At 39.1% G+C, this 19,387-nt stretch overlaps 1 protein-coding gene and 1 long non-coding RNA gene across 3 annotated transcripts in view; one reads left to right on the top strand and one right to left on the bottom strand.

Moving 5' to 3' along the window:
• PDE11A (phosphodiesterase 11A) overlaps window positions 1-19,387 on the top strand; it is a 110,615-nt gene that overhangs the window by 58,509 nt on the left and 32,719 nt on the right. For both annotated transcript variants that reach the window (XM_038142988.1, XM_038142989.1), the window contains exons 11-12: window positions 16,628-16,774; window positions 16,878-16,985. In XM_038142988.1, coding sequence (XP_037998916.1) covers window positions 16,628-16,774; window positions 16,878-16,985 — 255 coding nt within the window. The remainder of the gene's footprint in view (window positions 1-16,627; window positions 16,775-16,877; window positions 16,986-19,387) is intronic.
• Window positions 17,332-19,387, bottom strand: part of LOC119703307 — a 71,787-nt gene continuing 69,731 nt past the window's right edge. Inside the window, exon 3 of the long non-coding RNA XR_005257612.1 lies at window positions 17,332-18,656. This is a non-coding gene — a long non-coding RNA (uncharacterized LOC119703307). The remainder of the gene's footprint in view (window positions 18,657-19,387) is intronic.

The following is a 19,387-nucleotide window of genomic DNA, read 5'->3' as shown; positions in this document are numbered from 1 at the left end:
CGGATGATGCCTGTGCCTGGTATCTGTATCGATACCCGGTGATAAGGCTGTAATATTCTCCCTCCACTGTAGTTACTGGTACGATTACCCTCACGTGAATATGCTGAAGATGAGATTATTGAAGTATTGCTGGAATCAGCATGCTTGAAGATCATTTAACACTACAGGAAGTACTTTTGTGTGTGCAGTAAGTTGTGTTTAGTGTTTGGCAAAAAGAACTGAACACTATTGAGAAAGAGGAAAGAAAGGGGTAAAGGACCATTAATTTTCTGATTTGCTTTTGTATTTCCATTTACCTTAGAATACACATCTGTTATATAGTTTGTATGACTCTCAGGATTCCACCAGTATCTTTGTATGTACAATAGGGCCATACTTGATTTCTGTCAGCCATTGAAAGACAACTCTCCTTCATAGCCTCTGTAGTTGAAATAACAGCCTGCTATGTTACTCTTTGGACTCAGATGCTCATGTGATGAGAAGCTATTCTACTTGTTTTCCCAGGTGACTTCATTAATAGATAGACCAGTCTACAAGTAATAAATGCCTTTTCGTTATCCATTTACCTTGAGGGCATGCAACTATCCATGTAATGGCTAATAATAAGGTAAAAGGAAATGAAAATCATTTATTCATTAATAATTCCAAAATATATAATTCCAAAAGACACATGCCTTATAAAGAACATAGATGAGAAAATAAGGTACCTAACCAAGCTATGCCTAAAGTAATTAGGCTATTTTTTCAGTAAAATTGTCCCTTTTCTATGTCCCTTTTCTATATCCAGTTGTCTCACTTTCAATTCCTGACAATATTACCCCCAAGTAGTTTTTGTTAATGCTTTTGCACCACTGGATGAAAGCAAAACAAAAGAACAAAAAGCCAGAGACAACCAGCATGTCTTGTGGGCCTGTGATACAGAGCTCATCCCACAGAGGGCCATCCATCTGTGGGATGAAATTGCTCCCATCTCCCTGCTTACAGCTGGCCTCCCTGCTGAGGTCTCTCAAGGCATCCTACCCTGAAATCACTGCTCTTTTCCCTGTCTGTTATATCGTTATATTTTGTATAAGCCCTTTGTTATATTAGGATCATCTTCTAGACTTGACTGGCTAATAAACCATCCCTCCCTCTGGGGGTGTTTGGGGCTAAATGTGTCCCCTCTCTCTGTGGTGATTTATTGGCAGGTGTCAGAGCAAATGTCTGTTACGATTTACCCGATGTCCTGGTTCAATCAGAGCCGAGGCGCACACACGACAGAAACATCTAAATGACAGTGATGCCAGGAGATCACTATTGGCTCCTGACTGACACAGCACCCAGCAGGAATTAATGGCTGTGGAGTGACAGTACATTGGATTTGACAACTTCTCAGCATATTATCCCAAACATACTGTAACTGGATCCCAGGATCTTGGAAATAATGACATACTCTTGTAGTACAAGATTTTCTTTCTGTCTTTGTATCTTGAGAATATTCTGATAAAAAGTGAAAAATTGCAAGTGTACTTAAAGTTTATTTTTCCTCTGGCTTTTACCAGTGAGTTCTTTTATTGCATTATAGAAAGCCCAGCAAGAGTAGCTAAAGTTGATTTTTTACTTGAAATTTCATCAGTAATTTCTTACTGTTAGTGGATGAATTCACAAACACACAAATTCACACATATACCCATCTTTTTAATAATTAAGCATAATCACTGTGACCAGGTTCTGTAAAATAAATAACATTTACTTCTGTTTCTTGTAATCCCAACCAATAATTAATGAAGAAAACCTCATCTTAATAAGAAACCCTTAAGACATTATAACTTTCTCCAGATGGTTATCTGGGAAAAAGTGCAAAGCACTATTGCTGGTGGAGCTGGAAGAATACAGAGGGAAGTTTGCAGCATGGAACAATAAAACATGAGCGTATTAAAATGGACCATGTCATACAATTGGATACTAAATATTTTTAGATTTTTAAAAAAATTTTCAGGTTTAGATTGTTGTAGCTTCAAAAAGATTTAAATTAAATATACTATTAAATTCACACAAACTGCATAGTATTTTTTCAGGTTTTCTGATATGTGCTGCATTACTGTGATAGGTAGATTTCTGATACCATTCTTCCAAGTACAGGAAGATAAACTAAACTTTACTTTTCATGGGCATTTGCAAGTAAAACAAAAAACCCATGCCAATTTTTTGAGAATGTCTGAAGTCTTCAGCCTGGTTTATCACAATGCTTCTCCTCTCTTGCATCTACATAACTATGCTAAATTCAAACTGAATTTTGGCAGGATAAGCTAAAGCAGTGCACTATTGAATCATATCCATATTAATATTAATTTTATTAACTAATGCATAAGGACTTAGAAGAAGTTAGAAATAGCTATGATTTTAAAAACTGTGGCAACTTACTTCTCCCTTGTATTTTAGACTTAAAAGACTATTCTGTCATTTCTGTTGTGTACTAGTGCTAGTGCTATAAACATTTGTGTCATTGGAATAGACAAGGCACTTGAAATCTGATTAAGCTGAGATTTAAGCTGTTCTATAGCAGCCTATAGCAAGCCTGTGCCAGGTTTTTTCTTACTGAAATTCAGGTTCTGCAAGCCTAAATATAGTTATGTGTTAGACAAATATAGATACATGAGTAAAGAACGGAGAATTGTGTTCAGGACAGGACAGGATATTTATAGCAAGAGTTACTGATTTATGAGACAGTAATGAACAAGTCCTGTGACTTTGCAAGCAGCCCCACAAACACACATCACCTTTAAATTTAACCAATGTAGTTTCCAAAGAGAATATGTAAACGCTGTCCTATTATGGGAAATGTACAAGAAGCTATTTTTAAGAAGCAAGCCTAATTGCGCAGCTGTCAATGGCATAAGCCAGATCAATATTTAATGACTATGATGCATTATTTATAGTCCTGGGAGAGATTCCCTTTTTTAGGTCAAACAGCACGCAAGAGAGATACACAATAGAAAATAATGTATCACCTGCTTTACAGAATCTTCAATTCAAACTGTAGCATGAATAACAATTTCTGCATTTCTCAGTTTTGTAGCCTGAGGTGTGACTATCTACCTTCTCATAGGGAGGCTTTTGTGTCTTCCTTAAAAACACTCCTTAACTACACAATGATGAAAAGAGTTGAACCAAAAAAAAAAAAAAAAGGAACAACTTTTAAGACTACTACTGTATATGACAATGTAAATGGTTGAATTCACGAAAGATGATGGATCGATGTGAATTGGATACTTGGAGTGAGTTATGTGTGATTTAACATTTGTTATTCATGCCTTATGCACCCTTAAATGTATAACAATGGGCAGCACAATGAGAACAAATGAAATTTTTGTACTGGTGTTATCTTCAATATTTGAAACAATAGGGAAAGCATTCCTTGGCTATGTTATTCTCTGCTGTGATGTCATCTTTCAATTTAGAATTACTTTAATTACTTTTATAAGCTTGTAATTAAATTTTTTTTATTAGTTGATAGTAATGACTTCGTAGTCTTCCTCAGTAATTTAACTTCAGAAAGGCAATCTTGCCTTAGTTTTTGGCCATGTATGAAACATTGCCATAGAATACAGGGGGTTATGCATTGCTCCTTTTTTGTGGCACTGCTGTGTCAATCAGTTTGGTATCTTTCATGTGTGGGTAAACACAAAGCTCTTCACACGCTGCAGGATTTGCCAGATTGGCCTCCAAGGCTGCTCACACTCACTTCTCTTTGGCTGGCAGTGAGCTTCTCTCTAGTGCTGTTCCAGCTATTCCAGCCATTCCTGCTATTCTCAGGTTCCACTGAGAATAGCAACATTAGGGAAAAAACTAAAGAAAAAACTTGAGGGTAACCAGGGCTTAAGTGTTGATATTGAATTGTGTTCCCTTTTCCCCTTTTGAGAAAGGTACATGATCACAAGATGTAAAACACAGTTTATTTCTCTGCTTTTCCACATCCACTGCCCACGTTAGACAAGAACTAAAGCGCTGTGTTAAGAGTTTCATAGTTCATCAAACCAAGGTCTTCTCTGTATTACATTATTTAGTACGCTTTGACATGTGCCCATGTCTTCAGTTGTCATGGAAACAAGAAGTCAAGAACACATTGCATACACTGAAAATTATAAACAATGATAAAATAAAATACTGAGTATTTATACTAGTTTCTGAAATGTGAGGCTGTCATCTGACTTCAGACAAGTGCTCTGTAGTTCATTTTTTTCCCAATTTCAGTGAATAGGGAATGGCATGGAGAAGTGGAGTAGGGAAAGATTGTTCACGGTGTTTTCTCATAAAATGTCTGGATTTAGAGACATCAAATGAAATTAGGATGGAGATTTTAATCTGATTAAAAATATCTCTTCAGCAAACTTTTAGTTAAACTACATGACCTATCAGTGTAGCTAGAGTTAAATGAGTTAAAATGAGGAACTGGCAGAAGGAAAAGGCAAATTGAGGCTGATGTTCTCTGGGTCAGGGAACTCCAATGTGCAGCTCACCAAAGCAGAAAGGAGTACACCAGGGGGGTATGTCTTTTTCAGTTCAAATAATATTCCCTGAGGGTTTTTGCTTATTTTCTTTCACGAGGTGTTTTGTCAGAAATAAAGATAGTTGGATGAATTCCACATGTCAGAGACATGGGAGGCACCTTTCAGGAGTTACTTCTGGAGCTGTCCTGCTGGACTGGTGCTATACTACTGTGCCTACCCTAATTCAAGGAATAGTAATTGAGAAAGCTAGTGGGAATTCTGAATTTGCTTTCAAAAACTTAAACATTCATTTTCAGCATTTGAGTTTATTGGCTTCATAGGTAATCAAGATGAGAATAAACTGCTGCAAAAGGTCACTGAGAGGATTCCTCTTGTAAAATTTCTAAAATGGCCATATTTATTATTTCAGGTGAAAATATAGAGCTCTGAGAGTAAAATACTACCTTCCCTCCAGGGCAAATGGAATATGAATTTCCCAGGATGTTGTGGAGGGAAGGTTCACAGGGATTGCTTTAGCCTGGTGAGGCTCAAGCACTGAGCTGCCCTCTTGGGCGCAGCCAGCCCTGCCTGTTGGCTCTGGAGGGCTCCAAGGGAGGCTGCAGTGGTTGTGAGGACAGATCTGCCCTCTGAAGATTTGCAGTCTAACCGGGCAAGTTCCTTGTCCCTGTGCTGCCAAATCATCTGAGCAGGGCAGGGCACTGCTTCACATTTTGGTTTCCCATTTGCAAAGAGGGCACAGAAATAGTAAAACATTTGTCAAAGATTTCAACAATTCTACTTTAGGACTGCAACAAATTTGTGTGATGCAACTGTATTGCATTTATATGATAAGCCTGCACAAAACTAGTTTATTTTCTAGTGTAGGGGATAAGTAAATCCTGTTTTAAAATAAATCTTTCTCTTGAAGAAAAACTGATTTAGGAGAATTAAGGCCAAGTTAAGAAAAAAGCCTGGGGCCTGGAAGCTACATAAAGCCCACAATTTAATCATATACCCATGCCCAGACAACTTTTTCTGTTAATTAATGAGTTTAGCTCAAGTCATTAAATGAATTTTTAAAAGGGATGGGCTTCTTTCAGCAAGGAATAGCTTCTGGTCTGGATTGCTTCAGAGTAAGGGCATTGCAGAAGTCAGTAGGGAACTTCTGTGGAATTTTTAAAATATGCAAAAGCAAAATATATGTATTCCAGCATGTTTATGCTATGCAGAATAATCTTTGGATATATTTACTCTGTCGGTTAAAAAGAAGGGATCTTAAGGTCTGATATAAAAAAGAAGTGAAAAATCAACATTTATATTCTAACTGCCATGTAAAGACACACAGTAACTAGAAATATTAAAAAATAAATTACTATTTCCATGATCAGCTACTTCATCATCAGACCAAAGCTTAAATCTCCTCATTAAATACCTTAAAGAGTAATAAACTTTAATCAATTAAAATAACAGAAAATTAAAATATGTGCATGATCAAAACAGTCTTTGTACTAGTTGCTGTAAAAAGCCTTCTTCTCTAAAGCTGAAGTAGATTTCATTTGATCTAGATAGGCCTAATTATTTCCGCTATACTCTAATATTTACAGTACTAAAATAAAAACATTCCAAGTCGTTGAAAAATATTACTGACTTACTGCTTTTAATAGTGGCTGTTTTTCAGTTTCTCGGTAATTATGCACAGTAATACAGTGATACTTAAACAACAGACATTTTCAGCAGAGAAGTAATAAAACACTTGGATTATTAAGTTGTCCATACAAAAAAAAAAAAAAAAAAAAAAAAAAAAAAAAGCATGCTGCTACTGTGGTGCTCTCAGATACTGGATTTTTGTTATTCACATGGGAAATCTTGTGTTTCTTGCATCTGTTTCCATACCCCAGATTGGTCCAGGTCTTGATAATACTTAGAAAAACAAGTTAGAAAAGGAATTGTTGGAACACAGGATTGCTCCCAAGTGAAGATGAAATGATTTTTTTACCCAACAGACCTGTTGTCTGTCCTTCAATCTGATCAGTCATCATGCTCCATAAGAATCCCTTGTCAGATGGAAAACATCAAGGAATAAACAGAATTCAGCATTGCTACACCATTTAGTCAGCAACCATGCAAAAATGATAAGGCATGGAATACATTTAAACTGCCATGCAAGCCACAGGGGTATCTGATGGATGATTGAGAAAGGAAAAAATATTAACACTTGTCAAATAATAAAGTAGTGTACTTCAGTCAGTGACAGACTTAGGAATTTCTGTTTGGAAATGTTTTCAAACAAGAAGAAAAATTTATCTAGCAAAGACTGATGCACTGGAAGTGGGCCAGCATAATTTAAAAATCTGAGGTACTTCAGTGAAAGATGGTAATTTGGGAGTTCTTCAGTGTGACTTTATCACGGTTCTTTTGCCACCAACAAGGAGCAGATTATTCCCCACACAGCTGATAAGACATCTCTTGGGCTGGTCCTGTATGTCCCAGTTCACTCTTCTGAGACCCGCATTCCCAACTGCTCCAGAAAGACCATTGTAGTGTTTATTTTATCTCATGGAAGAAAGAAATTTTCAAAGAAATCTATAAAAATGGCATAATACTTCACATTTTAAATTATTCCTTATTTATCTGTGCTTGATTTCTTCGGTGGCTCCAGCAGGCTGAGAATTATAGTAGGAATTTTCTGGTTGAAAAATGGAGGTGCTTTGCACCAAAATTTATTTAGATAGAAACTTTCTATTTGGCATTGATATTATCAATATTAATTTTTGAATTAAATAATTAATGTCATAAGTGTTAATTTTAAAATTAAAATCTTAGTTGTACTGAATTTAAAAACAGGAATTATTTTTTTCCTTAGCATATACCCTAAAAATGGAAAAAAAGAATTTCTTTATTTATTTCTGCCTCTATGCAGTGTTCCAGCTGCAAGCAGTTGTTTGTCATAAATGCTTGCTTGCATTGATTTTAAATTATTAATGGCAATACTTCTACGGACTTTTTTAAAAAATATTTTTCAGCAAGAAACTCAAATGTTCCCCAAAGGAAGAAGGCAGTGTCCTTTAAAAGCTTTTGACATTTCCAACGAGTTGATATTAGAGCCAGAACCTTTTTATAATTAAAACTCTCCTAAGTGAAGAATGGGAGATATTTTTCTGAGATGAATCTGTTTGGCCACTGGGTGCCATCCTTGCTCCACTTTAAGGCTGGTCGCCAAGCAGCATTTCTGTTCAGCCGTAAAATCCTGCAAAAATGTAATGCCAGTGCAATTTCACACCATCATAATGTTTGTGTGTGTGCCTGTGGTAGAATATGCTCCCAGCACAAGGCAGCATGCCTTTCTTCCACGTGCCACTGAGAGACTGGAGAGAAATATCCTGACAGGTTCAGCCATGTTATATCCTGCAATTTTTTTTTTTTTCATTCCTCCATCAGCTGGTGAGAATGAGGCCGTGCTGAAAGGGCTGTCCCACACATGAGCGTGTAACTGACCATGCTTCTATGCAGTATTTACTTAGGCTCTGGCATTATTTGAAAGAAAAGAATTCCCTAGATTCACACTTGTTTTCTAGATCAGTTTGGGATGTATGGGCCTGGGTCATCCAAGCAAAACATCATTTAGTCTATATTATGTACACAAGTATTTGTAATTGCAGTCTTGTACAGGTTATTTATTACACTGTTTCATTGGCTGCTCCGGGTGGCGTCTGCTGTTGGTGTAGTCTGGGCAAAACCCCTGGCACAGTAAATAACAGCTTCTAAGAGAAATGGTGTCAGTAGTTCTGTGGGTTTAGTCTTTCATATTTAAACTGCAAACACTTTACATGTATGAGAAATAGACTACAGCACACACACCCCCATCATAATCTGCCTGTGCCTACAACGGCCTGCCTGACTCGCCTACCCCTGCTTTGTCTGCTGCCACAGAGCTCTGTGTGTTCTGTGCCTGCAACAAGCTTGGGGCACACAAAAACCCATCCCAAAAATAACCAAAAAATCCATTTCTATGTATGGCCTTCATAAAGTCTACTGTAAAGCTGATTCCAGTAGCTACTTGTGCTAGCTCTACCTTCCCTGAAGGAAACCTGTTGCTGTGAGGAGTGGTAAGGAAAAGACACAAGCAGCAAAATATATACATGTATTCAAAACATGACTGTCAAGAAACAAGTGTTTATGTCAGTATTGCAGCCTTTTACCTCAAAGTAGAGATATATGTTTAGAGAAAAATAAAGCTAGTAGTATGTGGGTAGTAAATAAGCAGCTGAATAAATGTGAGATTTAAGTGCCTATTATTTGGTTTTTGTCGAAAGAATGGGATGTGCAGATTTTGGGTGTTGTCAAAAAGCTTGTGGTGCTGAGGCTGTGAGTTGTGCATGACCCAGAGGTTATGCTGCAGTGCAGGGTGCTTAGGCTTTCTCTGCTGGGGAGCTTTGTGGATGGGGGCAGTGGAGGATGTACAGTCTGCTCTGGAGAGAGGAACTGGGCTGAAGAGGAGCCTGCCCTGCAGAAACCTCACATAGGATAAGCCTTGGCTTGTGCAGCTGTAGTGAGATGAACCTCTGGTTTGGAGAGAAAGCTCTTCTGGGCAGTCCTGAGTGCTCCTAGGGAGTGATTTATGGGTTCAGAATAGGATGGCTGGATTTCTTTTAAACCTGCAATCAGAACCTGACAAAAAGTAAGGAGAAAAAGACAAAAGCATATTTTCAGGAGAATCACAGAAATGTTCTCTGTAGGATTCCTGTGAACGTATGTTGTAAGGTTGAAGGTGTTGTCAATATTATTTATTGTCCACCTGACAGTGTTCTGCTATAGCTGTCACTCTAGCAGGTCTGAAATAGGACTTCCTCCCCAGTGGAGCAGTAACCCACTCATATATTTGCATAACTTTCCCCACCAGTCTCTGCATTGCCAGCCTGATTTGTCACAGCTGCTCAGAAAGAAAATTTCAGTGGCTCCCAGGAAATCCCATCCAGTGCCATTGTGCCCCTGCAGCACCACCATAGTCCCGGGTTGACACAGGACTGGTCAAAGCCTGCATGTTGGCTTCGGTGCACTGAGAGCTGCTGCAGTGTGCTTTGATCACAAAAATAGTGTGATACTAGTGCATGGGCCATTGTGGCTCTGGTGGGATTTTTGAGGTTCTGGTTTGGGGTTTTATTCAGTGTCTGATCTTGGCAACCCCTTAGTTTTTTCAACATGCTCTCTTCCACTGTGTGCCCAGCTGAGAGTTGCAGGGCACAGTTTGGGCTCTTCTCACCAAATGTGTGAGTTCCCCCCTATGCCTTCACATCATGTCCACCATGAGAAGAAACCTGTCCCTGCTCTTTCTACCCTTAATCATGTTTTTCCTCTTCTGAGTCTTCCAGGAAGGAGCTAGAACTTTTCCTCCATTTTCTGGGTAGGAAAAGGCTATGTTATATCCCACTTTTCTCACCCTCTCAAATTTACAGGCATAAGGGGGAGGGCCAGTCCACATTACCCATTCTGCTCTTCATGGGAGTAACAAAGCTGACTTTTTGCCACCAAACCCAAGTAAAGCTTTGTGGGAAATGGCAGCCTGACACTTTTGTAGTATAGAGAAATAGTTGCCCTAGGTTTGCTGCTTGTGTTTGTTTGAAATTCTGAAACAGAGACTGAATAGACCCTTTTGTACAAACTTCTCATCTGCACTGATGGCCATAAAAACTCGACAGTTGCTAGCCTGCAGTATGTGACACACTGGTTCTTTCCTAATCACCATCAGCCAAAAGGACGTGAACACTCCCCAGCGCGCCTTGGGAGATCATTGTGTCCAATGTGCATGCCCTGTAAAACTCCAGTCCTAGGCTGCTGTGGTTATGGACTTTGGCCTTAAGAATAATAGATGCCTAGACCATTAATTTTTTTTATTTTATGCCTCTGTTCTTTTAAAATCAAAATTTCTTGTTCCTTTTATTGGCTGCTATATATTTTGTTTCTGTGTACTAGGAAACAACGCTAGCATCAAGGATTGATTTTTAGTAACATAAAATAATGTTTTTTGCCCTATTATAGTTCGTAACAAAATTTTATATGTAATTTTTATCTCTGAAATGTATTATTTATTTTTGATGGATCCCAATTTCAGATAGCAGTACGTTCAGATAGGATTGATTGACTGATTAGAAATATTCAATATGCTTTCTGGTTTTTAGCTATAATTCTGGGGCTAGCTTTGGAAATAGCATGTTTAACACATAATGACATACCTTCCCTTGCCCTTTTAAAATGAAAATTATAAAAAGACAAATCCTTTCCTCAGGCACATACAGTTTGATCCCCAAAGCAGAAAGTAAATACCATACTTTTGTCCTAAGTCCGCACTGCATGATAATAAAAAAATCAGAAATGCTATATTTGATAGTAATATATTGCTTAAGGTCTACTTTTCTTGTTCTGATAGAAGCAGACTACATAGCTTTCTTAATGCTGTGAAGTTTCTCTTTTAATTAAAAGAAATACCAGCACCATACTATGCAGTAGTTGTATTTGGTAAATGGTCAAACGCAACTTTTTGAAACAAGTCTAAATGCAACTTTCTTTGTTCTACATTTCATGTCTAAAGTATATGTTAAGCTGTTCATTTGCCATTGGAAGGTGGAGCAGTTGCACTACATATACATGTTTCAGCTGCAGATTTTGAAGCTGGATGCATGTATTGCATTATTCTTGGTTTGCAGATGTAAAACTTCGATTAAATCAAGGGATGACCTTTTCCAGCAAAGGGCTCAGACACCTACTGTGGGCTTGAGGCAGAGTTTGAGCTTTTGATCCCACAACTGCAACCCTCTGTTTATCTGTAGGGTTAATCTGAGGAGGTATAAAATACACAAATCCTGTTCCACCCTGCCTTTCATCCAACAACTGTTCAGATATAAGACATTCAGAGAGACTGGAACATCGAAGGAGTCTGGTAGAGCTGACAGCTGCAAAACGTGTTTATATGGCAGCATGAGGTTTCCTTGGGGCAGGGGCATAGGACTGGTTGGTCTCAAAAGCTCTCTCCAAACTAAACGAGGCTGTGTTTCTGGGTGATTTCACTACTGAAGGCAGAGCAGTGCTTCTGTGATGATCATGTTAAAAAAATAATTGGAATCAAAATCAAAAGGAAAATACACATCAGTCATTTCCATACCCACTCCCCTTTACTGTAAATTGTGTAAAATTCCCTTTTAATGCCACTGTCCTGCCTCTGCTTCAGTTGGTCATTTGAAAAGAGGTTCTAACTCAGCATTGTGAAGGGCAAAGAGTTGCTATCCACAGTCTCCAGTAACAGATGGAGGCCTTTAAAAGCCAGTTTGCTCTGGGCATTAAACATGCTGGAGCTGCAACATTTGATTCTTTCTCTTTTGGAGAGAGTAAATGTGTCAGACTGGAATATAACAGGCTTTAGTCTTCCATGGCTATGAAGAAGTACAAAATCTGTCCACTGCTGTTAATAACTGACTATAAAGATATATTTTAGAAGATGCCTGCCTGTAGCTATAAATATAAGCAAGTATTTTAGAGTCCTTTATATATGAAAAGAACCTTGAATAAATAAAAATCTTTGCCATTAGAAAAATGTCTTCAAAATGGCGTCATAGTAGGTTATGGGAGAGATAATGAGGGCATCACATTTAAATATTCTTCCCTTTGATACTTCCTCTTTGGCTTTTGTCGATCATCCTTTAAGGTTATTCAGATCCTAATCTTCTGAGAGATATTTGAGATGAAGAGATACTTGAAAAGGCAATTTTATTTATTCTGTGTGTGTCATGTCTGGAGCTCCAGTTTCACTCCAGAGTGTACATGAGGTCAGATCCTGACCTGCTATTCGAATAGTACGTGGACTCTGGACTCTAACAGTGCCCCTGGGATTTAAGATGTACACCACATTATTTTGCCATTATTTTGCTACATTGGAATATATATTTCATGAGATATCTTTATTTGTGTTAAATATGATCAAGTTCCCTGTTACTTCTTTCCATCAGTCAGGCAGTATTTTCTCATGAGGAAACCTTGCTGATCATTCCACATGCCACTGTAAATAAGGCTATCCAAAAAGTGGACTACTTTCATTAAGTGGAAGCTGCTGTTACAGAATAGTTCTGGTACCACATAGGAAGGAAGCGGAGTATATCAAATGGCAGAATGTACCTTTTTCTTTAAAAAAAAAAGCCATACTAATATACTTATCAGTATGTTTCAAAATACTTTCCTCACATAATATGCTCTGATGTCTTATCCACAAAGGTACTAAAACTGAAGTAGAGAAATGTTAAGAATTTTAAGATGACATGGCAAAGTAGGATGTCAGTGTTTTCTGTGTTTAGCTGGACTGCTACCACGGTAGTGCAGATTTTACAAAGGAAGAATGCTTTGGGAAGAACTCACCAGTTTCTTTACATCTGATTTTATCACTTTATCAAATATTGATACAGAAGATTATGAAGAATATGCTATTAGATGAGTTAGTGCAAAATCATTTAGTAAGCATTTTCCTTCTTAGGCTTTATTTATCCACAGGACCCCAAAGGCTTATTAATACTGAACCAAAAATGTTATTTTTCTGTTCCCATGGGCTGTCTTTTATAGTGGCCAGAATTGTGACTGGATGGTGAAAGCCACTTTGATGTTCCACGTGTTTTGCAGTAAGAGGGTCATTAATGACGTATTGCCTTTTGTGATAGCTGATCAAAACTAAGGCTCAACCACTCCCTTGTCTCTCACCTGTTCACAAGTAATGAGCAGGCTGTGATAGAATTTAGGTGGTAGCAAAGAGCAATGAGGAAAGGAGAATCTTGTTTCCCATCTGATTTGAGCACAAAGGTTCTGTTCCTCCTTCCTGTATTTATTCCACCCTATTCCATGCATGCCTGAGTATGGAGTAACCACAGGTCTTATCCTTATTCTCTTGTTTGGAGGCATGGCATCCTCTTTTTTCAAGCTACCTACAACTGATGATATTTTCCTAGTCTGGCAACTGCTGAATTTGTATTTTATTAGGCAAGACCAGTTGCCTTGCGTGTGTTCAGCCAAACTTGTGTTCCTGATTCCCTTCAAGACAAATTTTTGGGTTAGTACTGGACATAAGGAAATGTGACCAGAGGAGGCACATCTGGCTTTAACTTACCATAAGCTCACAGAAGAGGCATGTGAATTTTCCTCAAGGATACGAAGAGTATTGAAATTACTTGATTCACAGGGTAAAAAGATTCCAGAGTAAAATGTTCTCAATTGTTCTAAGAAAGGGGAAATTAAACTTCAAAATGTTCAAAACCCCATAGCCTTTTAAGGGATTGTAAATCACTAGGGTGCTTTAAAAAATAATTTCACTGTAACTTGAATTTTAATTGCCTGCCCCTTCCTTTTGCTGTCACAGTACTTTCATCATCTCTGTTTTCCTGAAATGGAGTGTTGCTATTGTTGTTTATTTTAAGAAATCCACTGAAATTTTCCTGCAGCACTGCAAAATTTCAGGGAGGGATATATTTTAGTATTCTGTGTTATTAATATTTTTATATATCTATGTAATTTTAAAAAATGAAGTTTTAATGACTGTTCTTCTCTAAACCCTGAACTTTTGCATTTCTAGCCTAAGAAGCTGAGGATAGTCAATACCAGGTGCAGCCAGAATACTGCAGCCCCACAACGTATCATTTTTTTAACATTATTCAAATTAGGCTCTGCACTCATAATTCTGTTGTTTCCTTTATTGCTGCTGTAAAGCAAATGGTTCTTTTATACAAATGTTATCTCCTGGCTATTAATTCAGCAGTTATTTTGGATTATGGCACTCCTGTTAAATATAGGAATGTAAAACCTCATAAATATTTAAAAGTTTCAGACTGACGTGGGAAGAAATTGTTTCTGACTTGCTTTGTTAATATCCTGTTGTTCAATTTGTAATAGATTTGGGATATATTGTTATTTCTCCACTGTTTGACAAATGGAAAAACAATTTTAGTTGAGCAACTGCTTCAAGTGTTCTACCTTCAATTGCAACAGGCTGATAAAAGTGTTGGCTTCCAGAAAAAATAGCAAGGAAAATACCTGTTTTTCTTTAAGAGGCCAAAAATTCTGAAAATGTTAATTAGATCCCACTTCAAAGTTAATGAAAATGCAGCAGTATGTTTGTAAAGACTGTTTGATAGACAATTTCATGAAGGTCTACTCACAATCAAGTGCTTCTCTTTCAGCTTGCTCTTTAAGCTTTTCACTAAGGAGCTAAGGAGTATGATGTACAAATGTATTTCTTCCCCAAAAAACTATTATATTGAGTCTTATTTCTATCCAGTGAGTGTGTTCATAGTCTTAATATTAATGTGCACTCCAGTATTCCCCCAAGTCTTTGAAGAATAACTGAATAATAAAAAAGTCACAATTTTTGTAAGATTGCTGAAGGTCTGGACAGCACAGTTTCAGGGCCAGCATTCCTGCTTCACACCTAACCACATTTTCTTTCTTTATCTTGGAAGTACAAACATAGTTTTTCCTGTCTTAAAAGATGTTGAGGTGTAACTCCTGTTGGGATCATGTAGAAGTATTCCAAATATTTCAGTGATCACTCAAAAAGGCGATGCTGAACTGATTCAGCCTGGTATGTTAGTGTGTTATGTTAGCAGACAACTGAGTGTGCAGTTAACAGAGCTTGCATCTCTGCCTGCATGCTCCAGAGGTTCTTGCACTGTGTCCTGGGATGACACTTGACTTGATGGGTTTGCTGTATTTCCTGTACCAGTTTAACTCCCTGGCACTGTGCCATGGCTTTCTGAGGTACTGGTGTGCTTTGCTGGGTACTGAACCAAAAAGACTTTTCTTCTACCCAGCAAGTAAGTTAAAACCACAGTGTTAATACTATTTTATAACAGGCGTACACCGTCTTCTCCTATGTGGTACAGCAAAAGCAGCTTAATCTCTGCATTGCATAAAGTAATTATTAAAGTGCCACTTTATCTTCAGCTGAAAGAAGATTTTTACATGTCAGTAATTTGTAGTTAGAGTGCAGTGTTTCAAAACACAAATTTTCAAAAAGGAAACCATAAAGTAGTCACATAGAACCTGTTACAGTCAAGGTGAACTTACATTACAGATGCATAAACTAATTGGTATTTTATGCAAGTGTGTAGCTGGATGTTCCACAGCAGCTGTGAGGAACATGTGATTTTAACTAATTCAGCACTGTCCAGCTCAGCCTGTGGGCTGGATCCAGCCCCTTGGAGAGGCTTCTACCTGACCCATCACCCTCTCACTGTGGGAGACAGGGGACAGATGCTCCTTCGGTGAATGCACCCCCTGCACCTGCCCTCTCCAGAGGGAAGAGCAGCAAGTCTGAAGGGGCATAAGGAAGGTGAAAGAAGCCTGGGAGGTTTGTCAGCACCTCTGCCTGGCTCATGCAGGTGCTGCCACTGAGCAAGCCACAGCACATCTCTGTGCTCAACTAAATACATCAGCCAGGCCAGCACGCATCCCTGTGTTTGTGTGTGCAAGAGCAGATCATTCCGCTCTTACAAACAGAAGTCCCTGTTATACAAAACAAAATGTATGGCTTTTGCTGTTGTTTTATTGACTTACTATAAAATCAGCATGTTGAAAATTCTTTTATTTTACTTTGGAGAGTACTTCTGCGAGACATTTCTTGTATTCCTCTTCTTCTGGTTCTGTCTGTGCATAGTGAACAGTGTAAAGCAAAGGGCACTTGTATGCTTATGATTGTGAAGGCATTTGGATGAAGAAATTCTGCAGAGCAGTATATTTACTTTGCATTTCTAAATGGTAGCAATTAAAACTCCCAGCTTCTGGCTATCCAGATGTTTCTTGCATTACAGCACTGTAATTTGCATTGGAATATATTGTGTTACTGCAGTGGCTGTAAAGTGGTCAGCTTCCTAAATGCTGTATCAGGGCTCCAGTTGGGATGGTGAACATATTTCCTGCTCATACCAGGTTCTTCTCCTTCCCACTGTTTCCACACTCTGTTAGCTTGACGTGTTTGTGTTTCTCAGATGAAGACTTTTACTGCTCAGCATTTGAATCAAGCAGGGGATGTATCGGCAGGTCAGAACTGATGAACGGTTTGTTTCTTGTAAGAGTGAAAAAAAGGAAAAAGGACAGAAGTTTTGAATCAGAAATTTCCCTTTGGCATTTTTCAGGCAGCAAACATCCCTCTGGTGTCAGAGCTTGGCATTGACGATATCCATTTTGATGACTTCTCGCTCGATGTGGATGCCATGATTACTGCAGCCCTGCGGATGTTCATGGAACTTGGAATGGTTCAGAAATTTAAAATTGACTATGAGGTAACCATCTGCGCCGCAAATATCTGCTGCTTTTGTCTTGGCACTGCTCTGTCCATTTGTGCACATTTACTAGCCCTGCTACAAATTGCACTTTGAATTTCAGACGCTGTGTAGGTGGCTTTTGACGGTGCGGAAGAACTATCGAATGGTCTTGTATCACAACTGGAGGCACGCTTTCAACGTCTGCCAGCTGATGTTTGCCATGTTAACTGTGAGTACCCAGCAACTCAGCCTCCAAGAGCTTTTACTGCCACATTGCCTAACCTATCTAAACATTTGCCAGCATTCAATTTCTTTTCTAGTTATTATGCTACTCATTTCCAAATGAGCAGAAGAGCAAAGCAGACAGAATTTATTCAACTTAAGGCAGCACATATTTGGCAAGACCTTATAGTGTTTTAGTGACAGTGATATCATAGGCACATTAAAGTGACTGAAAACAGATGGCAGTCTTGGAGTGCTCTTGTTATTACAGATCTTGATCTTACAAAATGTTTTTCTTTTGGATCTCTTTGATTTGACATTTATTTCACACTCCTTATTGGGAAGTACAAAACCAAGGATTAGAATCCCAAAATATTTATTATGTTGATATTTGTTATCTCCTTATCCAGCTTCATCTAAATAGTTTTAGAAGGTACTGCCTCAAAACATTTGAAAATTATCTTCCAGCACAGTTATCTAAGTGAATCTTGAGTCTCCACTGGACATTGTTAACACTTAGGGGTTTTATTAGCATGTGTCTCCAGCAGTACCTGTAGCTCCTTTCAGCATACAAGTAAATTCTACTGAAATTTAAAGCAAATTCTGATGAAAGCACCACTGCTAACATACTAGAACAAGCATACTGCTCTCTCTTCCTACCCCACAGCAACCTCACTGTGGGAAATAACCCATGTTTGGCGAGATCATTCTTGTAAATGTACCAACAAAAAACTCAGGGGTCCTGGATGCCAGAACTTTGCATGTTGGGCAAGAAAAAGAGACTCAGACTTCCCCTAGCAGGTGAAGATGTCGTTCTAGTGCTTGGTCGATCCCAGCAGGGTGGGTGTGTTTTTGTGAGTGTTGATGGAGGCATAGTGAAGCGGTACCATGCACCACGAGACAAAGGAAAGGAGGACATCCAACGAGAGAACCTCTTCCTCTGGGCATGAGGCTGCCCAGCTGCGCAGAAGGAACATTGTTTCAGCAAGCACTTGCTGATGCTCTCTAAGGAAATTCGGTGGTAATGCCTGGGTGTTGGTAGTTTTTATGGTTTTATAAACTTGACATGATTTTTTTTTTCCAGTTTCAGAAAAAGGAAAAGCATTTTACTCTGATGAGTATCAGGCAAAGGCGGGCAGTGCCGCTGGGTGTGAATTACAGTAAATTCTGCCCCAGGTTGCCGGGGCAGGGAGCCCCCAGCCCCAGCGGTGACACCCCTAGGTGGAGCTCCGAGGCCAGGTTTGCGGCACGCTGCTCTGCCGGTGGGAGCGGGCACCTCCATCCCGGCTAGCGGTGCCCGCTCTGGGGCCAGCAGGGAAGGAGCAGCTCTGAGCTCTGCTGCTCGGCAGCCACCAGCCTCCTGCCCGGCCCTCAGCGACAGATGCTCTGACCGTGGCTCTCACGGCGTGATTTCAGAACCATTTTAGCAGTCAGCACAGGGGTGCAACTGTCTGTGAGATGTCATCTGGCATTTTTAAGCCAAGTTCATTTCCTTGCCCACACGCCTGGTAATAAACAGATTGAGCAATTCCATGTGCAGGGCTGGATGTGAGTGGCCACAGCACTGGAGTCTGCACACATCCCACCCCGCTTTGCTCTGGCTCTGGCTGAGAACAGAGTAAGTTTCGTGTGTGATCTGTTTGGTCTGCTCTCCCTTTTAGGTAAAAGAAGATTCATTCTGTGCAAAAAAAAAGGACACAAAAGAGAAACTTGACATTAGTAATAATCCAAGGCTTGCTCCTATTGCATTTGTCTTGGGGATACCATCCAAGTTAGCGTGTGCCTTCTTTTTTCACTGGTAAAAGGGGAAAAATTCTTAGGCAAACCCCTTGAAGGGCTTATCAGAGCCCTTCTCTGCTGCTCAAGAAGGCACTGCTTGTGCAGTTATTGCACCTTATTTCTGATTTCTCCATGATAATGAGCAACATAGACTGCCCCACAAATAGAAACCAGTAATTCTATTTTAGGGCATTTTCAGGTAGAATTTACCGTAGTATAGTGATGTCTAACCTATAGTGCAGTAACCTCCAAGGGCCTCACCATACTCCCACTGAATGCACAAGGAAAATTCAGCTGTGTTGAACAAGCCAAAGAAGAGAAATTCAACAAAGAGTAGACTGTTGTTTCACTCCTGGTAAACTCAGCCCTTTTGCATATCTAAAGCATGTTCCTCTATGTCTAAGTATGTATTCTCTCTACTGAACAATCATAAGCCCAGTTCTGCAAACCATAGTCCTGTATTTCAGATGCCCAAGAATTCTGAAGACAAGCACTGCAGCAAGGCTGCTTCTGCAAGTTAAGGGAGTACCTGAGAGTAAAGCGCAGGATCAAGCCCCAGCTTCATTATCAGTGCCTTTGCCAACACAGTTCACATTGATACTTATTTCAAAGGGCAAAAATGAACAAGTA

Source organism: Motacilla alba, chromosome 7, assembly GCF_015832195.1.
Source record: "Motacilla alba alba isolate MOTALB_02 chromosome 7, Motacilla_alba_V1.0_pri, whole genome shotgun sequence".
NCBI classification, from domain to species: Eukaryota; Metazoa; Chordata; class Aves; order Passeriformes; family Motacillidae; genus Motacilla; species Motacilla alba.
This window is presented reverse-complemented; position numbering and strand designations above follow the sequence as displayed.